General features: G+C 38.3%; 1 protein-coding gene and 1 pseudogene across 6 annotated transcripts in view; one reads left to right on the top strand and one right to left on the bottom strand.

The window, feature by feature from the left end:
• CARMIL1 (capping protein regulator and myosin 1 linker 1) overlaps positions 1–27,584 on the top strand; it is a gene marked incomplete at both ends in the record, with an annotated part of 315,364 nt that overhangs the window by 229,565 nt on the left and 58,215 nt on the right. For all 5 annotated transcript variants that reach the window (XM_079713631.1, XM_079713629.1, XM_079713628.1 and 2 more), the window contains 5 exons: positions 7,867–7,995; positions 8,881–9,012; positions 20,020–20,195; positions 23,278–23,365; positions 27,192–27,341. In XM_079713631.1, coding sequence (XP_079569757.1) covers positions 7,867–7,995; positions 8,881–9,012; positions 20,020–20,195; positions 23,278–23,365; positions 27,192–27,341 — 675 coding nt within the window. The remainder of the gene's footprint in view (positions 1–7,866; positions 7,996–8,880; positions 9,013–20,019; positions 20,196–23,277; positions 23,366–27,191; positions 27,342–27,584) is intronic.
• On the bottom strand, positions 5,653–6,205 carry LOC307059834 (large ribosomal subunit protein uL22-like; annotated as a pseudogene). Its single transcript has one exon. The product of its transcript is annotated as a large ribosomal subunit protein uL22-like (transcript).

Genomic DNA, 27,584 nt, shown 5'->3' with positions numbered 1-27,584 from the left:
GGGAGGTTTTTTTTTTTTTATTACCGATTTAATTTCATTACTGGTAATTGGTCTGTTCATATTTTTTATTTCTTACTGATTTAGCCATGGGAGATTGTATGTTTCTAGGAATTTATTTATTCTAGGTTGTCCATTTTATTGGTGTATATTTGTTTGTAGTAATCTCTTATCGTTTGTATTTCTGTAATGTCACTTGTAACTTCTCTTTCATTTCTGATTTATTTATTTGAGCCCTCTCTCTTTTTTCTTGATTAGTCTGGCTAAAGGTTTATCAGTTTTGTTGATATTTTCAAAGAACTGGCTCTTAGTTTCATTAATCTTTTCTATTTTTTTTTTTAGTCTCTATTTCTTTTATTTCCACTCTGATCTTTAGGATTTCTTTCCTTCTACTAACTTTGGTTTTGTTTGTTCTCCTTTTTCTAGTTCCTTTAGGTGCAAAGTTATGTTATTTATTTGAGATTGTTCTTGTTTCCCAGGATAGGCTTGTATTGCTATAAACGTCCCTCTTAGAACTGCTTTTGCTGCGTCCCATAGATTTTGGATCATTGTGTTTCCATTTTCATTTGTCTACAGGTGTTTTTTGATTTCCTCTTTGACTTCTTCAGTGATCCATTGGTTGTTTAGTTGCATATTGTTTAGCCTCCACATGTTTGTGATTTTGCACTTTTTTTCTTGTAGTTGATTTCTAGTCTTATACTGGTCAGAAAAGATGCTTGATATGATTTCAATCTTCTTAAATATATTGAGAATTGTTTTGTGGCCCAGCATGTGATCTATCCTGGAGCACGTTCCATGTGCTCTTGAAAAGAATATGTATTTTACTGCTTTGGGATGGAGTGTCATTTTAGTTTTTTGTTGTTCCTTTTTCTTAAAAGAGAATGAAGGAAAGATGTCCATAATAAATGAGTTGTGTGTAATCTTTAGGTAAAATTATATGGATGACTGTGTAGATATGCATAGAGATTTGTGAAAGAGTGTTCACCAAAATGTTAATGATGGTTCTCTCAGGTGCTGTGATTAGGTGATTTTTATTCTCTTATACTTCACAGTATTGTTTGAATGCTTTACAGTAAGCATGTATTATTTATATAAGAAAAAGTAAAGCGATATGTGTTGAGAAAAAGAAAAACAGTAATTATGAATATTAGTGAAGTAACAGGGAGTTTTGAGAAGGAAAACATTATTTTGACCTTAACAGTGCCTTAAAAAATCTAAACTTTTTTCCTGCAAGGGACTAATATTAGCCTTTAGTACGTTATGGTTTACTGTTATTTCCTGGTTTTAGTGTTTAACATTAAAAGCAATGAGAGTGCTAAAATCTTACATTGACCCTTTGCCTTGGGTTCCTTTATGAGCTACCATAATGCAGGCTTTTCTTAATACAATATCCTTTTAAGTTTTTTCCTCATTTACAGAGGTTTTGCTCATCCAAAAAACTTACTGCCACAACCTTTAATGCTAATTCTTAAAAGTAAGTTTCGTCTTCTGAATCAAGAGGAAATTATACACAGGAGGCATATACAGTTGTTTCATTCTGCATGGATGACATCATTCTGAATTATTTGAGTCATTATGTAGTAGGTATACTGCCACCTTTTCGCTTTGGGGATTTCTTAGGACATGATGATTAGCAGTTTTCAGACTTTAATTGTTTCAGTCACCTTAGGAGAGATTTATCTCCTTCTTATTGAAACTTCTTATTGAAGTTTCCAGAAATAGGAACACAGAAAGAATAGACCCTCTGTGACTACTTCTGCCAACCACATAGCCAGTCATCATTCCCGGGTGACACTGAGGGATTAAAATATGTTTCAGTGAAACATTGAAGTCTCATAATTGTTCACATATTTGTTTTTGTCTCTAGTCTTTGTTTAGGAAAGACCTTCACATGACGACACTCCACCTCTGACCTTCACATGACTCAACATTCCACCTCTGCTTTTGATCTCTTCTTTTCCATCTTATAAACCCTCTTAATCAAGAGTTAGCAAACTTCTTCTATAAAAAACCAAACAGTAAATAGGCTTTACAGCCTGTATGGTCTCTGTTACAGCTACTCAGCTGTGCTGTTGTAGAGCAAAAGCAGCCATAGACAATATCTTCATGAATGAGTGTGGCTGTTCCAGTAAAACTTTATTTACAAAGACAGGCCCAGAATTGATAACCTATGCTAAGTCTTCTCACCCTTAAAAGAAAAAACAAAACAATTTTATTGCCTAGACCTATTTACTTAGCACACTCTCTTTCCTTCCTTTCATGTGCAGATTTTTATACTTGCTCTCATGACTTCTTTGCTACCCACTCACTTTGCAACCTTTCAGAATGTGCCCTCTGTCCCAATCTGTCTGCCGAGATGGCTCTCAATGGACCTGGTCACCGAGTCAGAGGGCTTTTCTCCCTCTTCGTCTTTTGATGAAAGGAGGCCGTCCGTATGTGTAGTGGTCAGGAACTTGGGCTCTCAAGTCAGATGACCTGGATTTAAGTACAGGCTCTGCTATTCCCTCTCCGTGGGAACTGTTGTTAGTCATTTACTAACCTCTTTAAGGCTTGATTTCATCTGTAAAAATGGGGAAAATGACTCAGAAGGTGCTGTGACAATTCAGTGAGGTGATGCGTGCAAAGTACTTGGCTCCTCACTGGTAAACATTGTTTGTAGCTATATTTTTATTATCACGATTATTATCATTATTATAGACTGTTTCGTCTTTCTTAAGACGCACTTCTTGGTTCATCCGTCAGTGTGCTGTTCTGAATATTTTTCTGCTGCTCTTTGTCTCCTTTCTACATAACTTTCTCTTTTATCCTTCAAATGCAATCATTTTTCAGAGTTTTGTACTTAGTGCTATCTGATCTGCTTCTGCCATTTTTAACTCTCTCATCTGTGGATGACTCCTGGATCTATCCCCTCAGTCCCTGTTTCTTTCCAGAAAATCCTTTTTTTCAGCTGCTTGTTCAGCATCTTCATCCAGATGGCCCTCTGAGATAGCACGGTCACTAAGACCAAACTCATCCCTTGGAACAACCAATTTTGCCGTTTCTCTCAGTGACATCATCATTCACCGAGGACTCCTGGAGTCATCTTGGATGCTTCGTTTGCTTTCTTCATCCAAGGTCACTATTCACTGCCCATTTACCTTCAAGGTGTCTTTTACAGCCATTCTTTTCTTTCCGTTTCTATTGCCTGTCCTCTTGTAAAGTTTTTTACTAACTCCCTCCTATGTCTTCTTTTACAAGCACTGCAAGAACTAGTTTATACATCTTCCATGTCTCCTTGTGCTTTTTACAGCCCTTTTCCTTTGTATCAGGGAAGCTGAGTCACGGTGAGTGTTATGGGGTAAGGAATTTTTAGATCTTCACAATTGTGGGAGAAGCTGGGGGAATAGATGCTCTATGCCTTGTACACGGTGTTTGAACTCCTTAGCCTGTGCCTGAGTCTTATACTATCTTGCCTCAACTCAGCATTCCAATCTGATCTCCCACAATAAAGTACCTCTGTTCCTAATCAGGAAATAGGAATCACAAGTGTCTGGATATGCCATTGCTTATGTTCATTCTTTGCTTTTAAAATTCCCTTCTCTTTTCTCAGTTTGTAGAAATCTTTCAGGACCCAGTCTAAAAGCTACCTTCAGCATCAGCTACATGTGCTCCCTCTCTTGACTGAAATCCTTTAGAACTTTTTATCATTTATTTAGTCATTGAATAAACACTTATAAGGGTCTGTGATATGGCAGGCATATATAGGAGATGGAGCTTTGGCAGTGAACAAAGTGTACCTGTCTTTGTGGATATTACATTATGCAAACTTTATATCTTGTGTTATTGTTAATTGTGAATATTTCTTTCCACTTCTAGATTTTTATGTTGCTTGGTGGCAAAGGGTATATCTTACTCAGGACTGTATCTCATTCAATGCAAGGTGTTGAGTATATTTCTTTTGAATTGAATAAAGAAATAGACGTGGAGGAAGATAAAATTTTCCACGAGTAAGCTATTTGCTGGGACTGAGAACAGTTGTAACAAGTTGCAAGCAACCAAAGATGGCATTTATTGCTAATGGTTCTAAGTTCTGCACTTGGGTTCTATAGCCCAGTGTGTTTGGAAAAGCCTAAGTGGTCACCACCAAGTGAGATGTGAGTTGCTGTGTGATTTAGTTGCCAAAGAAGCCCGTTTGATTTATACCACATTAATGAAAGTACACTTCCTACGTTAAGAAAGGGGATAGCCCCGTTCAGCTTACTTATCCACTCTTCCTGTGTTACAGTCTGTTTGATTGAGGGGTGGGGCATGTTTTGTGATGGTCTTAGATGGAGGGAGAACTCAGAGAAGTGACCTGGGGTCGACAGGGGGAGGTGGCAGTCAGGGACCACACAATGGTGTCACAGTAGAATGGTAGAAGGAACTGGGAATGTCAATCCTGAAGAAGAAAAGATTAGAGAAGAAAAGATAGTTGTGTTCAAACATGGGCAAGACTGTCACATGGAAGAGAGCTTGTGACTGTCCAGAGTGCTCTCAAGGGGGAAGACATATGACCTGTAGAAGAACATGGGAAGATAGATGAGGACTCAAAGAAGACCAAGTCCAAGTACATTTCCTTGGAAAAAAGTGAGCTTCTCAAACTATGGCAAGTTAACAACTTTCCTGGGGTGCTTTAGAAAATGGAACACTAGGGGTTAGGGTGAAGTAGGGAGTTGAAAATCAAGAGCCCAAATGCAATCAGCTACGCTGAGATCTTTCATGAGATAACCAAAGAGATGACAGTCTTTCAGACTGCAGTTTCCTTTGTTTTTATTTGTGTATCTTAGGAACTTGAATATGAACTGAGAGTCAAAATCCTTGGTTTCCTGTTTTCAAAATTTCCAGTTGGTACTCTGTGTAATCACTCTGTGTCATCTTAAATAGTTTCACTTTTCTGGGCCTTGAGGTCTTTAATTGCAAAGCATCTGAATGTGATCTATTGGGCTATGCTGAACCTTAGCAAGTGTGTGTACAGAAGAATCTTTGAGACTTGTGAGATTTAATGTCTTATTTGAATCGAAGAACGAAATTTTTATGTTTCTTTTGGAGTGATTTTAAAAGTTCTACTTAAAGACCATTTTGCTGAGTTCATTTAGACCTTCTCTCCTTGGTGTATGCTTAATGGCACACGCTTCAAGGGTCTCTGGTCTCTCATGATTATTAAAGATGATCAATTTTATGGTACCACATCCACATGCCTCTCAAATTAGACTTTTGTGGCCTCAGATGTATATCAGTTCCTTTCTTAGTACGGGGTTCATTTTGTTTCTTGAAATTAGGTATTCATTCTTGGTGAGATATGAGTTATTGATGACCATTTTTGTTTCAGGAAGCACAGATCAATACAATAGTTGGAAGAGCTGGAATTTATATCAATTAAGATAAAAAAAAAAGCATAGTTCTCTTCAGGACGCTGTGTAAATGCAGAAAATTAAGATGTGGTCCCTGCCTACAAGCTTAGATTTTGGTCAGGGAGACGATTATTATATGAGAAGCATTATTCATGTAACTTCTTTTTCCTACGGGAGTTGCACATAATTCACTTATGTAGCCTCAGTACATTTTACAGTCATTAGGAGCTGTTCTTTTTTTTTTTTTTTTTTTACTTTTATTTGCATTTATTTTTTGTGTCATTTATTACTGGACCATAAGTTTTTGTTTCTTCAGTTTCTTCTGGGATATCTTTTTCTTCTGTGCAACCTCCTCTTCTGGTTTAGGAACAATCTGTTCTTTTTCAGTGAAGATCATCTCAATGTGGCAGGGAGAGCTCATGTATGGGTTGATCTGACCATGAGCTCTGTAAGTCCTGCACACCATCCTGGGGGCTTTGTTCACCTGGATGTGCTCAATGACCAGAGAATTTACATCTAAGCCCTTAAGTTCAGCGTTACTCTCTGCATTTTTGAGCATGTGCAGTAAAAGTTCAGCACTCTTTTTTGGGCCACCAACCCTGTGTCCAGCCCCATTGTTTGGCCAGGGCACACCTACCAGCTCCACCATTGTAACAGCAGAATGGCATACATTGCTTCTTTAAAGTGACATCCTTCAGATACTTGGTGGCTTTTCGGATATGTGTACCCTTAATGGCCTGGGCAGTTTCACGAGTGTTCTTAAAGTGAACACAAAGATTTGAACCTCTCCACTTGCATGATTTTGTGGGGTTTTCTGGGTCAGGTGAATAATGAACCATTTTTAGAGGTCATACATTAACATTAGCATCACTGACCCTTTGTCAAGAGACTAAGTGCTTTGAATGATGTTATTTTACTGGGTTGTCTTCATCATACACTAGAAAAGAAGATGGAGTAGACGTTACGAACCTGATTTTTTAAAAGAGAAAGGCAGGAGAATTGGTGATGCTGCAGCAAGTAGACGCGGGCTCTATAATCAGACCTTCAGTTTGCTGAGCAGTGTAGTAAAGTCTCTATTATGGTGGAATTTATGGGGGAAGGAGGGCTGATTTTGGCTTCCTATAGCTGTTGTACCAAATAATTCAAAATAAATAGAGAAGTGTGAATTTAAATAAAAAAGATTGTTGCTGGCTCGTCACCTTTGCCGAATGAACTATCGGGTAGGATAGGGCTTGATATGTAGGGTCTCTGGGGAATAAATAATTTTTTTTTTAAGAATAGACAACCTACAGCTCTGATCAACACATATATATGGAATCTAAAAAAGAAAAAAAAATGCTACTGATGAACCTAGTGGCAGGGCAGGAATAAAGATGTAGACATGGAGAATAGACTTGAGGACCTGGAGTGGAGGGGTGGGAAGCTGGGATGAAGTGAGAGAGTAGCACTGACATATATACACTACCAAATGTAAAATGGATGGCTAGTGGGAAGCAGCCGCATAGCACAGGGCGATTAGCTTTGCGATGACCTAGAGAGGTGGGATAGGGAGGGTGAGAGGGAGGCTCAAGAGGGAGGGGATATGGGGACATGTGTAAGCATATGGCTGATTCACTTTGTTGTACAACAGAAACTAACACAGTATTTTGAAGCAATTATACTCCAATAAAGATCTATTAAAAAAAATTGGAGAAACTTTTAAAACCACACTGTAGTTGTCTTTTTCTTCAGACGTCTTATCTTTGTTCACGTTTCTCTTTATACATACAAATAGAATAGAGCATAATCTTACCCTTCTGTACTAGTTTTTGTCCACAGTAGTGATCTGCCACTACCCTGTGGGTTTTATGTTTAAATCCATGAAACATCTGAAAGTGATTCAGATGTAATTAACATGGGAGAAGGACCTTAATAGAATAGAAACTAGATGTTATTCACTTTATTATTGCCTATGTTAATATAATAAAACCTCAGCTTGTGCTTTTTTTGGTAGAAAATTACCTGATATAATTGAACTAATTAAAAACTATTAATTTCCAGGGATGTTCTGATTTCCATAATATTGAGACCAACTGGCTGTGGGCATCATTTTGTCATCAACTACCTCAGAATTGTACATCTCCTTTTTCTGTTTCCTCAGTACCCAGCACTATGTCTGACACATAGAGGGTACTCAATAAAAATTAATGAAGGAGAGTTACTATCAAGCAAAATGTCACTGGGTAGCTATGAGATTCTGAATCATCAAGAAGTATTCACTTTTGTTCTACCTGCTGCATTTCCTGAGGCAGGAGAGGGGACCAGAATCCCTTACATGTTTGTTTGGAATTAACGTTGCTAAAGGTTTCTTATAGAAATAGATAAATTAATAATTGGCTATAAGTTGTCTTCTTGAAGATTCCAGTTAGGAGAAGTATTCATCCTCATTCAGTGTTTCCTTTTGTCTGAACGTTGGCTGTGCTGACTTGGATGCTTGCTCTCATTGTTATGTGTGGAGCAGATGATTGACAGAATCTGTGTGAAAGTACAAGATCATCTCAACTCTTTACGAAACTGTGGGGGAGATGCTGTCCAGGAAGATCTAAAATCAGCAGAAAGGCTCATGCGTGATGCTAAGAACTCGAAAACGGTGAGTTTCACTTCCAGCTACATGAGTCCTGTGGAATAAAAAGACTTTTTAAACTAGTTTTAGAAACTAGTTCTAACTAAATTTACTTTTCTACCCAATTTCCAGGTTACTAACAAGTGGCAAGGTGAACTGAGTTAGTCTTTGCCTCCTTTCTGTACCCGTGCTAATTACCAATAATCAAAATGCAGTTGTTCCTCAGAATCTGCAGGGGGGATTGGTTCCAGGACCCCCTGCAGATACCAAAATCTTGTGGATGCTCAAATCCCTTATATATAAAATGGTGTAGCACAGGTGAGCCTCCTTATCCACGAGTTCTGCAGCCTCGGATACAGCCAGCCGGCTGTATAGAATTAAAAGCAGAGGGTTGGTGTGATTTACAAAGGGTATAATCAGGTTCTAGGTAACTGGGAGGTAGTTGTAGTTTCAACAAGTAGCAACTCATTGCACATGATTCTACTGCCAAACTGATAGCACGAAACTCTCCTCTGTCACCTCTAAAAGGAAGCTTCTCTCAACTTAGACTGTGGTCCCCAAAGTGTGATTTCATAGAGAAGGGACTAACTGGGAGTCAGAACACCTGGGAACTGGTCCAGGTTCTGCTATTAGAATCACACAATCATTTAATTTTATAAGTAGGAGGAACCTCGTGGATTAGTCAAATACTCTCACACCCAAGGTGAAGACATTAAGGCACAAACAGGTAAGGTACTGTTCCTCTGGATTTAAAGCTGGACCTCAGTTTTTTAATTGGTATAAAAGGGCCTTTCATCAAGACGGTCTTTGTTTATCTCTAGTATTTCTCGACCCTTTTTTATGAACTCTGCAGTGACTTTGGTGCTTATTTAAATATTTATTATGGAGAGGTTACTTTTATTTTTCTTACAGTTGTTACCAAATTTATACCACGTTGGTGGTGCATCTTGGGTGGGAGCCAGTGGCTTGTTATCCAGTCCAATTCAGGAGACCCTGGAATCAATGGCCGGAGAAGTTACGAGAGTTGTAGATGAACAGCTCAAGGTTTGTGGTTTCTGTTATTTTGGAAAATGAAATCGTTATGACTTAACTGTGTATGATAATATTTCATACCATGCTATCCTATATGTTATAGGCGCGTGTGTGCGCACACGTGTGCATGTGTAATAAAAATTGAATACCGTGCCTTTCCCAGCTTCATTTGTATTTTTTGGAATAACTTTTTGCATAATAAGATCAAGTAAAACCTATCAAATTCAATTTTGTTTTTGATGGTGAATCTCTAACCGTATTTAACGTATGACAGGTTGCCACTGATAAGAGAAAGATTGATTTTTGCTTAGAAAGAGAAGTCTGCTTCGCGAAAAAATATCTCCTGTTATTACATTCGATTTAGAGAATGGGAGAGGTGACAGGAGCTGTATGCTTACAGTGCCAAGCTGCTGCGTATATGGAGAGTTTGCCACTAGGTAAAGAGCTGGTTGAAAGATTAAAAAGGGATTTAGAATGAAGTTACAAGGCACCCAAAGTAGCAGAGACTTGGCTATAGGCTCATAGGTTGAAAAAAAAAAGTCTTTGAAATTTAAGTGACGAGAGTAACCTAAGACCAGCTTTTTCCTAAGGTAACTTCAAAAAACAGCTCCAGCAGAAGACATTTCACTTTCCGAAAGTTTTCATCATTTTCAATCTGTCTGTTCAAGGATGCCTTAAAAAGACCTTGTCTAAATTTCTGTATTTATTTGGTTTGTTTTCTTCTGAGAACACAATTGCTGTAGCTCAGAGGGATTTGATGAGCAACTCAATCATAACTTTGCAACATGCTAATTATTCTGTTTGTAAATTCAATTAACGTGAGAGAGAACGTTGTGGATTATTTAGGCGTTTAAGCCCCTTTCTTCCTGTAGTACAATACAGAGAGACTCTTGTGTGTCATTTTTATTTTACTTAACTGTGGTTATTTTGAATACATTCTGAGCAAAGCCAAAGGGGTAGGAAAAGGGCTGGTTGGTTGATACAGAGTTCTGCTAGATCAGTTGTTACCTAACAGCACTTGTTTTATCCTCCATGAAGGATCAAATATGTAAAAAGGATACTTTCTTACACATTTAAAGTCATCTTTGTTGCTTATTTACTTCTGAGTGTAAAAATGAAACTACTCTTTGTGAAACATTTGAACAGTAAAAATCACTTGAAATCCCGGAGACAGCATCATTCTTAATATTTTAGTGAATTTCCAAACATTCTCTGTCTACACACACAATTTTACGTATGTGATCATACTATGCGTGCTTTTTTATATTTGGTACAATATCATGAATACAATTCTAGATCAGTGCGTACTCATCATCATGTTAGTGGCTACATGGTATTTCATTGTATAGACATACCAGTGTATTGGAGAAGCTCAGTCCTCCTCTGTGTCTTTCCTTTACTTTCACACAGAACTCCTCACTTTTGACACTTCTGGTCACCAGATGTGAGGGGTTCCCCCCACTCCCCCGAGCTGGGTGTCCTACTATTTAACTCAATTCAGACACTGTCTACCTGGAGATAGCATTAGATCCCACAGTTTAAGGGCTCAGTCCCACAAGACTGCCCCCGCCCCACTTCAGATACCAGCTGGGAGTCCAGTTTGCACCTGAGCTCCCGACCAATTGGCAATAAATCCGAGGTTCTTATAACCCCTCCTCCAGTTCAATTAACTTGCCAGAGTGGCTCCCAGAACTCAGGGAAACACTTATGTTTACCAGTTTATTAAAGGATATGATAAAAGATATAGATGAACAGCCAGATGAAAGAAATGTACAGGTCAAGGTATGTGGGAAAGGTTTCAGGGCTTCCATGCTCTCTTGGAGCACAGCACTCTCCCACACCTCCACGTGTTCACCAACCCTCTGAACCCATACTTTTGGGGTTTTGATGGAGGCTTTGTCATGTAGGCATGGCCAGTCATTAACTCCATTTTTAGCCCTCCTTAGGAGTGGGGTGTGGAGCTGAAAATTCCAAGCTTCTAATCATGGCTTGGTCTTTCCAGTGACCAGCCCTCATCCAGGAGCCATCCAAGAGCCCACCCAATAAAGCAAAAGACACACCCCCATCACCCAGGAAATTACAAGGGTTTCAGGAGCCCTGTGTCAGGAACCAGGATCAAGGACCAAATATTAGAACAAAAGATTCTCCTAGTGTTCTTACCACTTAGGAAATTACAAGGGTTTCAGGAGCTCTATGCCAGGAACTGGGGGCAGAGACCAATATATATTTTCTCTTATCTCACAGCCAGCATAATTTATTTTCTAATTTCTGGTTAATCCTATTAGAGTCATTGCCTGTAGTTGATCCATTCCAAGGTCAAATGGTACACACATTTTATACGTTCGTATGTATTCACAAACTGTTTTCCAGTAGTGTACCCAATTGCTTGTTTTGTCACACCCTCACCAATACTAAGCATTTTAACGTTTTAATATTTGTCAGTGTAACAGGTTAAAAAAAATCTCATTTTGTCTTTTGGATTTCTTTAATAGCCAGTGATGCATCAAGTAATTTTATTATCCATTTGTATTTCTTCTTTTGTAAATTACATATTTGTATCTATTGCCTAACTTTTTCCTTTAAAGTTTTTGTAAGAATTCCTTATATACTAAGAATGGGCTGTCATTTAAATCAGCACGAAACATTGCAACTGGAACTTTCCTGTCAAACAGCTTCCTATGGGCACTTGTTTCAACTGGTCTAAACCACAAGTTATCCCTTGAAATTTTGGTCCGTTTCCTCCCCAGCACACCAGATGGTTGGAATTGACTCTTGCCAGTCATTCTTGGGAGGGAGTAGAAGGCAGAGGTCTAAAGTAAAAGGCATTTGAAGTTTTAAAAGCCTGAAATAATAACAATATATTTAGGACCAAAAATATTTTTCTGTAAATAGACATTCCCCAAATTTTTTGAGGCTGACCTTTCTGGCCCCTTGTCAGTGTCACCAGTGTTCTCCGTTCATTACAGCTTCCTTATTTGCAAGTGTCATCGCCTGCTTTTCTCTCATTCTATCTCTGAGGTCCTAGGCTCCCAAATGCCCTGATTTTTTCTATTCCACACTCCCTTGTTTTCTTTACTCTCAATCCTTTTGAGTTGCAAGTTCTCTTCCATTCTCTTCCCTTCAGGGACTTCTGGCATGAATCAAAGCAAATCCTCAACCACAACTTCTTAAGTGTTACTTATTAATTTCCCTTTCACTGAGTTCACAGTTTTTGATACTTATAACAGACTATAGACAGTTACTTCCTTTCTTTTTCCTTCCAGCTGACCTGACAAATGGACATCATTTTATGGTTTTAAAAAAAAAATCCGCATTTATCTATTTATATAGCTTTCCAGCACCTTGATTTTCTTAAAATTATGTAGGAAAAAATTGTATTTTTACTACAATCAGTATTCAGTTTCTTAAATTAAACAACTGTGTCCTTATTTATTTCACTAGTAATATTATATTTTGTTTGGTTAAAAAAGAGTCCTTTCTCTATTTCTGAAATTCTCTAAGGTTAACATGTTATACTAGCAAAAGCTAAAGTGAATGTATTTTTTTGGTAAAAATATATTTTTATTGTAGTGAATTAAAAAAAAATGGGACTAGCAAGCCTGGATTTGTGACCTGGGTTTGCTACTAGCTGTTTGCTCCAAGCAAGTCACCTCATTTGTTGGGACTGAGCCTCCTTGTGCAGGATTGTCTTGGTCTCGAGATAATTAAGGAGATTTTATCCTTAATATTTACTCATCCTGTATCATGGCCAGCAGTACACATTTTGAATTCTGGATAAGAATAAGTTCAAATAGCTCTTTGAGTCATCGTTCAAAAAAATACTAGTTCAGAAAAGCCAAAGGAATGGCCGGAAGAGCCAGCCTTCTTAGCAAACTTCCTGGAGGAGAAGAAAGCAGTAAGTGTGGAGAAAGTCCTTCTTTGAAACGAAGTGATATTTTCTCTGGACTGGCCTGTTTTAGGTGTTTTTAAATGACAACTCACCTCCTGTTTTCCCTGTTTTTCATCCTAACATTTATTCCTGGGGTAATCGTAGATGAATAAGTGGGATTTGAATGTTTTAACATAAGGGAACTTTCATTTTCCCCTTCTGGACTTAAATTTTAGAATGCTTGTTTTGGCCTTGAAAATGCTTCATTTCCCTCAGGGCTTCAACTGTGGAATACTTCACTGGTAAATATCAGGTTTACCAAGGAAATGAGGCCTGAGGGGTGTAGGTGGCATTTTGGCAAGTACTGACTCAGTTTGCTGGGAGAGTTCTCTGAGTTTTCTTATTTTCCTACATTTTATGTAATATTTTCCAAAGCAAAAGAAAGAGAAATTTCAGAGCACTTCATTGGGGAAGTTCTATTTGCTTGTAATGAATTACAGCTAGTCATTTGCTTACTGCAAGAATATGTGAGCATAGCTGCTATGTTAAGGATATTAACTCAATTTATTTTACAAATATTGTACAGGGTTTAAGTACCATTAGCTATTTTTACAGTTAAGAAATATAGATTCTCCTAACTATCATCTGGAAGATACATGCAAAATGAAATCTGATTATCACATTTCAAATACAGGGCCTGCTCATTCAAGTTGTCTCAAGGTAGTACACATAGACTCACAAAATGGAGAATATGTTAAAAAAAAAGTTAAGAAACATGGATAGAGTGAGAAAATTGAACATAAGCCAAATTAGATTTCCGGAAGGAAAGAGAAGATAAATAGGAGAAGGTAACAATTGAGGGGATGGTGGCTGAGAATTTCAGGGATTGATGAAAGGCTAGAATCTTCAGATTCAGGAAGTCCAGCAAAACCCAGGCAGGAAAGATAGAAACAAATCCATGTCTTGAATCATTGTAATGAAAAGTGGAAAACACTGAAGACATAGAGAAGATCTTAAAAGGAGCCAGAGGGAAGGAAGAGCCATATTACTTTAAAAAGATCGAAATGAAGACAGACAGGACAGCTCATTTCTTGATAGGAAGCTAAAAAGACAATGAAATAATATCTTCATGCTTCTGAGAGAACAAATCAAGAATTATATACTCAGTAAACCTACTATTAAGAATGAGGATGAAATGAAAACATTTCATCCAAACAAAATCCAAGATAGTTTACTGCCAGTAGACCACACTAAATAAACATCTAAAGGATATGCTTTAGGACAAAGGAAACATCAAAGAAAGAGGGTCTGAGCTGCAGGAAAGAATAGTGAGCAGGGAAAATGCCAAATGTGAAACATCAACTGTATGAGACAACAACATGGATGTCTAATTTTTGCTGTCAAATTAAGAATAAATGCAAGTAAAATACTAGAAGTGAGCATCTAAGTCAGTTAGGAGTGAGTAAAAGAAGTCTAACATCCTAGTTTTATTCTTGAAAAGACTTAAGGGATCAGCATTAGATTTGGGTTGTCCATTGTCTTGTCCATTAGCCACATATGGTCATTTAAATGTAAATTAATTAAAATTTAATGAAATTTAAAATTCAGTTTCTCAGTTGCACTAGCCACATTTAAAGGGCTCAATAGCCACCTGTGGCTAGTGGCTCCCATATTGCACAGCACAGGTATTCCCATCATCTCAGAAAGTTCTATTGGACAGTGCTGCTTTAGACATGAAGTAAAGTATGCAGGCTAAAATTTCTAGTGTAACCACCAAAACAGAGGCAGTGCACCAGGGCTCATACTGCATACCAAGAGGAGCATTAGGAAATGTTTGGGATTATTTTGGGTTGGCATGGGCAGGTGATAATGATCCTAAACATCCTGTAATACAAGGTTCAATTCCACACCAGAAGGAATGCTCTCACTCAAAATCTAGTGATGCAGTAGAAAAGGCATCACTAGGACTTCCCTGGTGGTCCAGTGGTTAAGACTCCATGCTTCCACTGCAGGAGGCGTGGGTTCAATCCCTGATCAGGGAACTAAGATCCCGCATGCTGACCAGCGTGGCCAAAAAAAAAAAAAAGGCATTACTAGAGATAAAATAGATCAGTGAATAATGACAAATGATCCAATTTGCCAGAGATGATTTCAACTGTGTATGTATTTAATTATATGGCTTTATATATATGAGTAAGTGGACAAAATTACAAAGAAAAATTGATAACATTTACTATTATGGTAGAGATCTTTCAAAATGACTGCCAGTAACTGATAGATCAAGTAAATAAAGTAATGATAAAGAATATTTGAAAAAATTCTTTATAATATTTGAACAATAGAATTCTCAATTGTGACCTAGTGGACCTATGTGATCAGTGCACCAATAATAGACTATCACTTCTTTGCAAGGATACGTGAAATATTTGACATGAGGTCTATAAGAACATCTCAACAACTTTCAAAGGTTGTATTCTCTGGTTTCATTTAAAATAAATTAGAAATTAATAACAACATTTAAAAAAGGGAAAAACCCCACATGTTTATACATTTAAAAATTACTTGTAACCCAAGGGTCAAAGGGGAGGGCATAATTTGAATTAGAGGATATTTATAATTAAACAATAAAGTAGTTAGAAATCAGAACCTGTGAGATGCCGCTAAACCAGTACTTAGAGTGAAATATATGGCTTCTTCATAAGCCCAGACACTTATGAGGAAGAACAAGAAGGTTGGTAGTCTTGCCCTACCACATATTAGGACTTATTACAATTAGGATAGTATGCAGAGATAGACAGACCAATGTGACAGAGATCCCAGAAATGGACCCATACATCTATGCAAATTTTCATAATGCTACCTTCAGTGAGTAATCATTGATCAATAGAAAAATGATGGACTGTTCAGAACCCACATTCAGTAAGTTCCTGAGCTTATAATACTTTTTATATGTTTCTTAGAGATTGTTCCAAGAAGTGTGCTAGGCCCTGGGGAGAGAGGGTAGGGCTTCACAGTTGCTGTCAAGTACAAGTTGTGTATCTGGAGTCTGGTGCCTCTAGCTCTCCATGAAATTCCAAAGTTATATGTAAAATCTCATACCAATTTTTCTGGATGAGTGTGCATTGATTCTCAAAGGCGTTCTTTGATCCCCAGATTACTGCATTCTTGACCGTTTTATAACACATTTGATTACTGAGGTCCCCACTGGATGCTATGAGATCATCAAATGCAGTTTGGAATGTGAAGGGCGTGGAAGGAGCAAGAGCAAGAACATCTCCCGGAGGTGATGCTTGAGCTGAGCTGAGTAGGGGGGCATACAGATGATTTATTCTGGCTACAGAGGGGAACAGGATTCTAGGCTAAGAGATCAGTTGTAGAAAGCATGGAGACAGAGCCTGGATCATGTGGGGAACTGCCCTATAACTGGATATGGATAGTTATAAGAGGAATATAGAGATATGACCAAAAAATGAGGCTAGAAAATTGAGCATTTACCAGATATTTCAGGGATTTCTATTCTGTACTAATGAGTAATATTTTTGGCATATTTCCACTTTTGAGAAAATGTCTAGGAGTAAATTTAACATGTTTTAGAGATAGTTGTGGTGGAAGGAGTTGAGGTAGGTGGAGTGTAAGGGGAGTTGCAAATTTCTGCCCTAGTTTGGTACCATACCTCACAATAAAAACTTTGCAAGAATGGTTGATTTTGCTGTTGCAGTTACTGTTTAGGTGGGTTTAATGGGAGGCCAAACATGTTGTAGTTGACCTTGCCATGGTAGAATATCCAGGTGGAAATTCCTAATAGGCTGTATTATATATGCATTGGATGTTTGGGGTAGGTGGCTACAGGTAAACATTTAGTTGAGAACCATTGGAATATAGGTAGTAATTTGGAGCCATGGGAAGGATGGATGTTGAAGAATATGGTTTGGTGTTCAGAGGGCCATGGGACTTGGAAGGAGATGCTGTTTGAGGACCTGAGCTGGGGGCTAGACACAGAGTGGTCAGGGGCTGCATTACAAGTTTATCCTGTGATCCTTTCTCCCCTTTTTACCACCCCTGTCACCAGAAAATCCACCATGGTGGCATTAGGTACCAGCATTAGGGGATGAAAATTGTAGGTAACGAAGAGAGCCGAAAGGGACACACCTTTGGGCAATGGGCAGAGCATTGGAAAAGGGTGGCTGGAGTAGGAAACAAGAGTAGAAGACGAAACATCTGAGTCCCTTTCTCACTTATTCCAGTAACCAGCTGCGTGACCTTGAGGAAGTCACTTATCTCCTCTGAGTCTCCGTTTTCTCATCTATAAAATGGGTTTGCTAAAATCTACCTCTACTCACTGCGTTGTTATGTGGATCAAAGGAAGTCATGGATGAAAAAAAAAAAGGAAATCATGGATGAAATCACTTTGTAGAGTATACAGTGTCGGGCTAGAGATGGTGGTAGGGAATTAACTGCAAAATATCTGTCGAATTGGATGCCCAGGGCAGGATGAAATTCCTTTTTATAGGGTCAAAAATCATGCAGTAGTCCATTTGTAGAGCAGAAAGAGACCTTAGAAATAATTTTATAGTTCAGAAAGCGGAGATCTGCAAAGGTTCTTCACTTAACGCTGCGCACTTCACATTCCACAGAAATTTCACATCGGGGTCTACATCGGAAGCCAGGCTTCGCTCCTTAGGTCTGGAGTTCATTCCAACTGAATTAACACTGTCATGCAGGGGACCTTTCAGAAAGTCACGCTATATTGATGAACATGACAGAATTCAAACAGCGTATTGATACCTGAGGTCGTTCTTATCAGGAGTGCTGGACTCTGCTACTCCATCTGGAACAGAATGTGTTTATTTTAATGCCAAAGAGGAAAGTGATTTGTCTTAAACTGACTCATTTGGCATTGCTTGTAGCTCTCTTGGAATAATGTACTACATGAGTGATTAGTCAGAGTTCTCACAGGGACGGAGCACGGTCAGCATACGAGGGGCTTTCGGAAACTTCTCAGGTGGCTGGCTCCCCCACTCCTCTCCTGCTTTTCACAAGATCTTTATAGACATCCTGCTGCTCTGCCACTCATCCTACAGTGTGATGAGAGATTGTACTATTGGCATCGTGCTTTGCATGTGAATATATGAGCAGAGAGACTAGTGTTTACACAGTAATGCTCCACTAGTCCCCTTCATACTGGAATAGTAATGGGATCAAGCTTGGCTTCTTTTTTTTTTTTTTCTTTAACATCTTTATTGGAGTATAATTGCTTTACAATGGTGTGTTAGTTTCTGCTGTATAACAAAGTGAATCGGTTATACATACACATATATCCCCATATCTCTTCCCTCTTGCGTCTCCCTCCCTCCCACCCTCCTTATGCCACCCCTCTAGGTGGTCACAAAGCACCGAGCTGATCTCCCTGTGCTATGGGGCTGCTTCCCACTAGCTACCTACCTTACGTTTGGTAGTGTATATATGTCCATGCCACTCTCTCACTTTGTCCCAGCTTACCCTTCCCCCTCCCCATATCCTCAAGTCCATTCTCTAGTAGGTCTGTGTCTTTATTCCCATCTTACTCCTAGGTTCTTCATGACATTTTTTTTTTCTTAAATTCCATATATATGTGTCAGCATACGGTATTTGTCTTTCTCTTTCTGACTTACTTCACTCTGTATGACAGACTCTAGGTCCATCCACCTCACTACAAATAACTCAATTTGGTTTCTTTTTATGGCTGAGTAATATTCCATTGTATATATGTGCCACATCTTCTTTATCCATTCATCTGATGATGGACAGTTAGGTTGCTTCCATGTCCTGGCTATTGTAAACAGAGCTGCAATGAACATTTTGGTACATGACTCTTTTTTTTTTTTGCGGTACGCAGGCCTCTCACTGTTGTGACCTCTCCCGTTGCAGAGCACACAGGCTCTGGACGCGCAGGCTCAGCGGCCATGGCTCACAGGCCTAGCCGCTCTGCAGCATGCAGGATCTTCCTGGACCGGGGCACGAACCCGTGTCCCCTGCATCAGCAGGCGGACTCTCAACCACTGCGCCGCCAGAGAAGCCCCATGACTGTTTTTGAATTATGGTTTTCTCAGGGTATGTGCTGGGATCTTATCATGAGGATTAGCATCTTTGAAAACAAATTAATAACATTATCTGTGATACTGAACTTTTATTGTATGCTAGACATGATACTGAGCACTTTACATATGTAATATCATTTAATCTTCAGTAATCCTATGAGGCAAGAACTTTTTTATTTGCCATTTTATAGATGAGGAAAGTAAAATTGAGAGATCAGTAACTTAGCCCAGTGTCACTCATCTGGGATTCAAATTTAGGTCTGACGCTAACTTGGGTGCCCTTTCCACACTTACCAGCCATGCCACCCATCTCAGGCAAATCGTTTAACTTCCCTTAGCTCATATTCTTCAACTATAAGATGGTGATCACACGAATAGCTTCTGTACCCATCTTCACAGATCTTGGAAGGATAAAATGGACGGAAACATTTTAAAAGTTCTGAAGTGCTATATAAGTAGGTTTTGACTGTTATTATTAATGTTGTTTATAAAGTGCTCTGTTAATATTTTTGTCTGTTATTCATGTTTTTTATTGTTCCGATAACAATTATAATTTTACTTAACATTAAAGCTTTTCTTTTAAAAGGGGAAAACTAGCAGTTGTTATATAGTGGTTTGCTATGACTGCTCTTTTGATGGAGCTATTGAATGCTTCACCCTGATTTGAGGTTTCTGTGATTTGTGAAATTGCACAAGAGTTCTAACTTGATGTATGTTCTAGGGACATGTGTAAATTTATTTGCTAATACCCAGGAGAACAGTCTGGTGTGGTAAATTGGTGTATATGTGTCTTTCTAAATCTTATCATGAATGCCTCTGTGTTAAGTACAGCTAGCACACCATCATGCTTCAGATGCCAGGGTGTCTGATTTAAAGTGATCACCTGAGATCAGTGATCACCCAGCAGTCACAAGTCACCCCAGGGCAGCTCCGAATCCTTAGTCGCACCTGGGACTCTGTTGTGTCCCTGTTCTCTGAGAGCTTGGCGTCATAACTAACCACCTTTCAGTTTTATGGGGGGCGCCTCTGGGGCTGTGTCATCATCTCTCTCTCTCCACTTGTGCTGCATTGCAGGCGTTGCTTGAGTCCATGGTTGATGCTGCCGAGAATCTTTGTCCCAATGTGATGAAAAAAGCCCACATTCGGCAAGACTTGATCCATGCCAGCACTGAAAAGATTTCCATCCCACGTACCTTTGTTAAAAATGTCCTGTTGGAGCAGTCTGGAATTGATATCCTTAACAAAATTAGGTAGGTTTATAATGTTAATAAACCGCGGAGCTGCAGTGTCTGTGAATGCAGTTGAGGCAGCTGTGAAGAGCGTTATCGTTGGCTTTATTCGTACAGAATGTGTTTAGACATGTCTATGAGGCAGTGAGTATATACAGATATAGCTGTGCATAAATGCATAGGTTTAATACATTTCCAAAATCAGATGACCACAGATATGCCTGCATTACTGAGGAACAGTTACCTGCTCTTTTTTAAGAGTTTTATTTTTTTAAGAGGGGGGTACATGTTTGTAATCCCCTCTTTTTTTCTGCTTCTGAAGCTTATCTCTCACCTTTATAAATCACTAACTTTTGAAAAATGAGGTCGGTTTGCTTTCTACCACCAGAATATTCTGAGCCAATGCACAGCCTATAAATAGGCAAAGAGGCCCACTAGGACTTCACCGTATTTCCCTTTGGGTTCTTTGATGGGTCTGGGAGACTCTGTATGTGCTAATGGTGCTCTGGAGTGTTTACATAGATTTCTGCTTGATAAAGTTTGAAAATTATGCCTAGGTATAAATATTTAGAAGGTGTGGTCACCAACAAACTTTCCTGGATTTTTACATAGAAACTCTGGGATGATCACCAGTATTACATTATAGCTCAGCTAATTCTCGTTACGTTTTCTAGTTGGAGAGTCAGGTGACTAAAAACCAAATTCAGAAGCGTTTAAAATTTCCCATTTTAACCATGTCCAAATCTTGATAAGAATAATTAGGGGTAGCAAAAATAACAGCTCCTATCTGGAGAGTTGAGAGAGGTACTGACACATCATGATGTAGCTTGATGACAGCCTGCAAGAAAAATAAGACTTAAAAACAAAATATGCAAAAAATATTATATCATCACAATGTAGATATCAAAGGCTGATAACCTTAAAGCTAGACTATAGAGCTTTGAGGGTTTAGGAGTTCTGTAGTAACTAGAGAGTTTCAGGTCTAAGATACAGCTGTACTGTGTGTGTCTGTCTTTTAAACAAAGATCCTAATGCCTATTCAACTGAATTGTAAGGCAACTGGAAGGACTTGAGAAATTAAGAAAAGACTTTCAGAGGCTTTTTAGGACCCCATAGATTGTGATTTTATGAACTCTAGCCCAGGTATGCTTACATATTTCTGTAACCTGTAGTTTCAGAATTTCTATTGAAGCCCCTTAAGTATTAAGGAGAAAAAAAATGTATTGACCACCATTTTTCATAATAGTGGATTGAACCACCAGTAGATCATATTCTGCCTTTCCTGGAGTACCAGATTCTGTCAAATATGCTCATTTCCCTTGAAAATGGGCAAATTCTAAAAGTTGAATAGCAGTATAAAACTCCTCACTTAAATAAATCAGTTATATGTCCACTAACTCCTTACTTGGCTTCTTATGATGCATTATACTGAGCACTGATAGAATGAAAATAGGCACATGCAAGCTAAGTTGAATCTTTTCCTTTAAAATTTTTGCTGGAAGTTCAATCAGGAAGGAAGTAGAGCGTCCAGTAGCAAAATGATAGGATGGTCCTGAAACGTTAAAAAATAATTGCTTTTAAAAAAAATTTTATTTTATATTGGAGCATAGTTGATTAACAATGTTATGTTAGTTTCAGGTGCACAGCAAAATGATTCAGTTATACATATATCTATTGTTTTCTTTTTAAGAACCTTTTTTTGATGTTATAACTTGCAATAAACTTTCCCTCCCTACCTCAGAGAGGCGGGAGGTGGGGAAGAGAAACAAACTACCGACTCTGTAGTCTTAGAAGGAAGCAGAATTCCCAAACATGTCTAAAAGCATCAGAGGGAAGTACTTGTTAACATTAGATTCCCAGGCCTCTCTGGATGTTTGGGGTAGGACCTAGTTATCTGTATTTTTCATAAGCAACCCGGGTGAATCTTATCAGTGGACGCCTCTGGGGAATAATATAGTATTAGATAAACCAAATAGCTAGTGAGACCTTGTTTCAGAGACAGGAATTAAAGAAACATTCCTTTATATGCAGCCCAGGAAAATTTGTACTGTAGTCATCAAAGAGTTGGTGCTTCCCCTCTGCCCTGCCATCAGAAATCTTCTGAGCAGAAACATTGCATGCAAATTACTGCCTTTCAGTTAGAAAGATTTTTCTCTGTTACACAAATACACTTTCAACTTTAGCTTGAGGAGTAAATAATCTTATTTTGATAACTTCTTCCCCTGCTCGAAAATTTTTAAAATTATTGACTTCAGAAGTAGGCTGAAATTATGTGACGATGTTGGAACGTGGGTATGTATCTCGCCAGCACATTTACCTTTCAATGTATTGTGCATTTATGCACATTTGTGCATGTGTGCATTTAAGTAGGGTTATTTAGACTGAAGACACACATGGAAGTTGAATTCTTGGGAATGCCAAATAACTAAAATGCTAACCAAAATACCAGCCCTCTGATGGAAACCTTAGTGGCTGAGTCATTTATTAGTAAAAACTACAAGCTACTTCTTGTTGTCTGGGCATCTTTGTAAGGTTAGGTAAGAGGCACTAAAACTAAACATTTTGATAACTTCTGTTCATAAAAGGCAAGAGAACAGTGAATTTGACTTGATGGCAAGTCAAAGCAGAAGCAGTTCAATATGGTACCATTTGACTGGTAAAAAGTTTTGTAAAAGGCGGTGGATATGCATATGAAAGAAATAACCAAGACGTCACAACAAGACTAGATTTTCTTAATTTACTCCAGCCCAAGTTTGTTTTCATTTATGTCAATGGATGAATTGTTCTTCCCACATGGTACATATGGTTCCCATTAAGTTTGTCTTTATCCAGATGTTTTTCATTTCTACCACTAAATCTTGAGTTCTGAAATTGCAGAGGCAGGTTGGAATTGGTGAAGAAAGTCTATTACCTGTGTGTTTATGGCAGTGTGTAAGGCTTATTTTTGGAAATCCTTCGCCCTGTTTGCACATTCTTCTGTGCCATTTTCAAAGACAGAAACAAAGTCACAGTTGACCTTATCAACATAGTATCAAGGGTGGGTGATTTTTTTTCCCTCTTGCACAAATTCAAATGCCACTCTGTGCTTTTGATTTTCACACAGTGAAGTGAAGTTGACAGTAGCCTCCTTCCTATCTGATCGAATCGTGGATGAAATTCTGGATGCACTTTCACACTGCCATCACAAACTGGTAAGTGCTGTGGACATCTTGAACCCTTATCCTAACCCTGGTTTGGTCTGCGGTAATGCAGGGCAGTCTCCAGCGTGGGGATGTGGTTGCTTTTCTACATTTTATTCCTTTGCAGCTTTATGGGTTAAAATCCTAGTTTTCCTCCTTCTTCTTCATTGCTTCCAGCTATTCTAGAGCATGTTAGAATTTCTCCAGAGAGAATGGCAGGGCAAAGCAGAAGCAATGGTATTCAGAATTGTTGTTGTTCATTTATAATGCGTACAGGTCAAAAATTTTGATAGGAGATGATGTTGGGACTAAGGTCTAAAATTGAGAATTTTTTTTTAGATTATAGTTGACCCTTGAACAACACCGGGGGCTTGGGGCAGGACCCTCCCTGCAGTTGAAAATCCACATATAACTTATAGTTGGCTTTCCACATCTGAGGATTCAACCAACCCGGATCGTGTAGTATTTACTACTAAAAAAAATTCTCGTGTAAGTGGGCTTGCACAGCTCAACCCCATGTAGTCCAAGGCTCACCTGTATTTAATTTATCTGTGCTCGTTTTATTGTTCTCTGATATGATTATCTGATAACAGAGTATTCTTAAAAACATGACGGAAATGAAATGTTTGGAGTCCAAAGAGAGTGCAAGAGTAAAATGGACATATTCCAGCGATTGATAGCTGCTGAGTGTCCAGCCAGGCCTTTTGGATATCACCAAGGTGCAAAACTAAAATTTTCTTCATCTAGAGACTGGTTCTACATCAAGGTAGAAACTAGGTAGAAATATTTCCAATATCAGTGCATACGAAAAATATATCAGAAACTTCACGAAGTCCTCTGAGGTACAGATGAAGGTTTTATAAGTGGCTATATCTTGTGTCTCGAAAATATTTGTGATATGATGCAGTAGAAATCTCCCAAACAAGTTATGACAGTGTTTTCTCCAGAGAAGAATTGCAGGTTAACTATGTAAGCTGTAGATACCCTACAGTTTTATGGCATTGAATTGTTGAGTGACGGTAGAGAACACCAAAATCACAGGAGCAGCAACAGCTTCTTCTGAGGAGGCAGACAAAATGAGTATTTTGAAAAATTCATTTGAGAAAAATGAAAAGATCTAAAAGATAAGCTGGACATCTCTAGCTCCTCAAAGTATTGCCTGTGGACTGGAGCTGGCCCACTAATGAATGGTTACTAGTCTGTGACAAGGCAAGTTCAGAAACTAAGAGGAAGTGTGGAGAGACTTCTAGAGCAATTTGACATGGCAATAATATGCAAACACATGTTATTTAAATTTTTTTTAATTTGTATTGTATTTTATCAATATACTGGTTTGTGGCAAATTGGAAATACAAAAAACTGGTTCATTACCACAGAGATTTTAAGAAGCACTGGTTTGCAGTTCGTTGCACAATAAAGAGCTACAAAGAGCTCTTGACAAGTCAAGAGATCACAATTCAAACATTTTTTAAATAAGCAGAAACAAAATCAGTAAAGCATCCTTTATAGAAATAGTTTATCGATAACCTACAGCTCCAGGGACTGTCTCAAGATGCCTACTTGATGACACAAATGCTAGATGTTGTATCAATATGGCTGCATGTGAGAACTACACTGACACTTTGAATTTTTTCACTTTTTTTTGCATTTGTCCTTCTTTGAAGAATATGGTAACTCTAAGTACTGACATTTTCTTTTCACAATCGAAAAAGAGTTGTGTGAATGCACTTTCGTTTTGAATTTCTTACTGCTGATTTGGATTGTAAGTTGAGAGCTTAACTGCTTTGTGAAAGAAATTGTACCTTCAAAATGAAATACTTCTTTCAAGGACATTCCAGTAGCATTAATATTTTCTCCGACTTAAGTTTAGAAATATTCCCAAAGGTTCCATAGAATTGTCAACTGGTTCTCAACGTTTCAAAGTTCCTGGTGATGAATCAGCTCAGCACTAGAGCTTATTAATTTCAGCCCAGTTTATTTCATCTCTTACCATTTACTTTCTTAGGTTTATCTGAAGTACAACACTGGTAATTAATAAGTCATGTAAAATATGATAATTATTACATGAGAACAGTGAAAACTAGCAATAATTAAAATTTTATTAGCAATTTCTTTCCTTTCAGTCCTTTAAAAATAATGAAGGTTGGAATCATTTTATTTCCCCTCGTTAGATACTTTTGAGCACTAGATATAGAAAGAAATTGTTTCAGAGGAAATAGGAAATAAAATTAACAAAAAAGAACACTTCTTATTTTCTTTTGTACTAAGTGGTCTCCTCATTTACACTGTGTCAGTTATTTTTCTGGTTTAAATTTCCCTTATATTTCCACCAGTAATGTTGGTGGCAATGACATCATGCTTCACTTACTTTTTTTTTTTTTCCAAGGGGGAGAAAGCATTTTTATTGTGGAAAATTTCAAACACAGACAAGAACAGAGAAAGTATGACAATGAGCCCTCCTTTGCCCACTATTCAGTTTTAACAATTATCCCAATATTTTGCTGATCTCTCTTTGCTTTTTCTACCTCTCTCTCTCTCTCTCTCTCTCTCTCTCTCTCTCACACACACACACACACACACACGGCCTATTTAAAAGCATCTCTCGTATACCATGCCATTTTGCTGTAAATACTTCAGAAGGCGTCTCTAACTGGCAGCATGATTTTTACATGATTGCCGAAACAGTCACACCTAACAAAATCAACAAAGATTCCTTATTACCAGTTACAATCCACTCTGTATTCAGATTTCCCCAATTGACTCAGAGATGTCTTCTTACAGTTAAGATGTTGGAATCAGCATCCAGACCAGTCCCGAGTTGCTATGGTTGTGGGTCTAATCCAGCTACTTCAATCTGTCCTTCCCCTTTGACTTCTTTCCTTCCTAGTGTTTTTTTTTTTTCTTTTTAATAGATCTTTATTGGAGTGTAATTGCTTCACAATACTGTGTTAGTTTCTGTTCTATACCAAAGTGAATCAGCCATATGCTTACATACATCCCCATATCTCCTCCCTCTTGAGCCTCCCTCCCTATCCCACCCCTCTAGGTGGTCACAAAGCACCGAACTGATCTCCCTGTGCTATGCAGCTGCTTCCCACTAGCTATCTATTTTACATTCGGTAGTGTATATATGTCCATGCCACTCTCTCACTTCATCCCAGCTTCCCCTTCCCCGCTGTGTCCTCAGATCTATTCCCTACGTCTACATCTTTATTCCTGCCCTGCAACTAGGTTCATCAGTACCATTTTTTTTTTTAGATTCCATATATATGTGTTAGCATGTGGTATTTGTTTTTCTCTTTCTAACTTATTTCACTCTGTCTAGGTCCATCCACCTCACTACAAATAACTCAATTTCATTTCTTTTTATGGCTGAGTAATATTCCATTGTATATATGTGCCACATCTTCTTTACCTGTTCATCTGTCGACGGACATTTAGGTGATTGTATTGAAGACCGAAAGCTGAAAAAAGTCACATCAGCTTCCTGAAAATGTTCATAATGCATCTTTTGGAAAACAAAAATACATGCCTACTTTGTGCATATTTACACGAACATGGCAAAGATTTATGAATTACCTAGTTTTCAACTAACGTCTCAAAAGATGTTTAAAAGGAGATTTTGTAATTTCTTGTTTATAATACTCCACCTTCCAAAGAAAGATGATAAAAGAGGTAACTTACTCCAGTGTGAATGTATTAAGAGTCTCCATTAACCAAGTGCAGACAGTATCCTTCACTGCGCCACCTTGTGGAAGGTATCTTCTGGAATTCAGCTGACTTGCTGTTCCTTTGCCTCTGGGCTTTCATTTCTCCTTGATGTGTCTTGACTCTCTAGACCGACCATTTCAGCAGACGTGGCAAGGCCCTTCCTCAGCAAGATTCCTTGGAGATCGAGCTGCCTGAGGAGAAGCCCGTTAAACGCTCCACCATCATGGTGGAGGAGCTCACAGAGATAGAACGTTTGGAAGATCTGGATACTTGTATGGTAAGACACATCTTTTGGTGACAGCATTATCCCATTCACTGGATTTGCTATTGTTTTTTTAAAAAAAATCTCACCTTTACAAACCAGACCAAATAAAACTTCCCTGCAGAGGCAGTTCTTTCAGAAACTTGTTGCTGTATATAGTCTCTTAATGACGCTGATAAAGCTTAACCTTCTGGTTCCCACGAAGGCCCTATAACTCACTTTTTATCTGTAATTTTGTAAAACTTTTCTTAACGAGTA

This window comes from Hyperoodon ampullatus (genome assembly GCF_949752795.1).
Source record: "Hyperoodon ampullatus genome assembly, chromosome: 10".
NCBI classification, from domain to species: Eukaryota; Metazoa; Chordata; class Mammalia; order Artiodactyla; family Ziphiidae; genus Hyperoodon; species Hyperoodon ampullatus.
The sequence above is the reverse complement of the archived record's forward strand: the minus strand, read 5'-3'. Positions and strand labels throughout refer to the sequence as shown.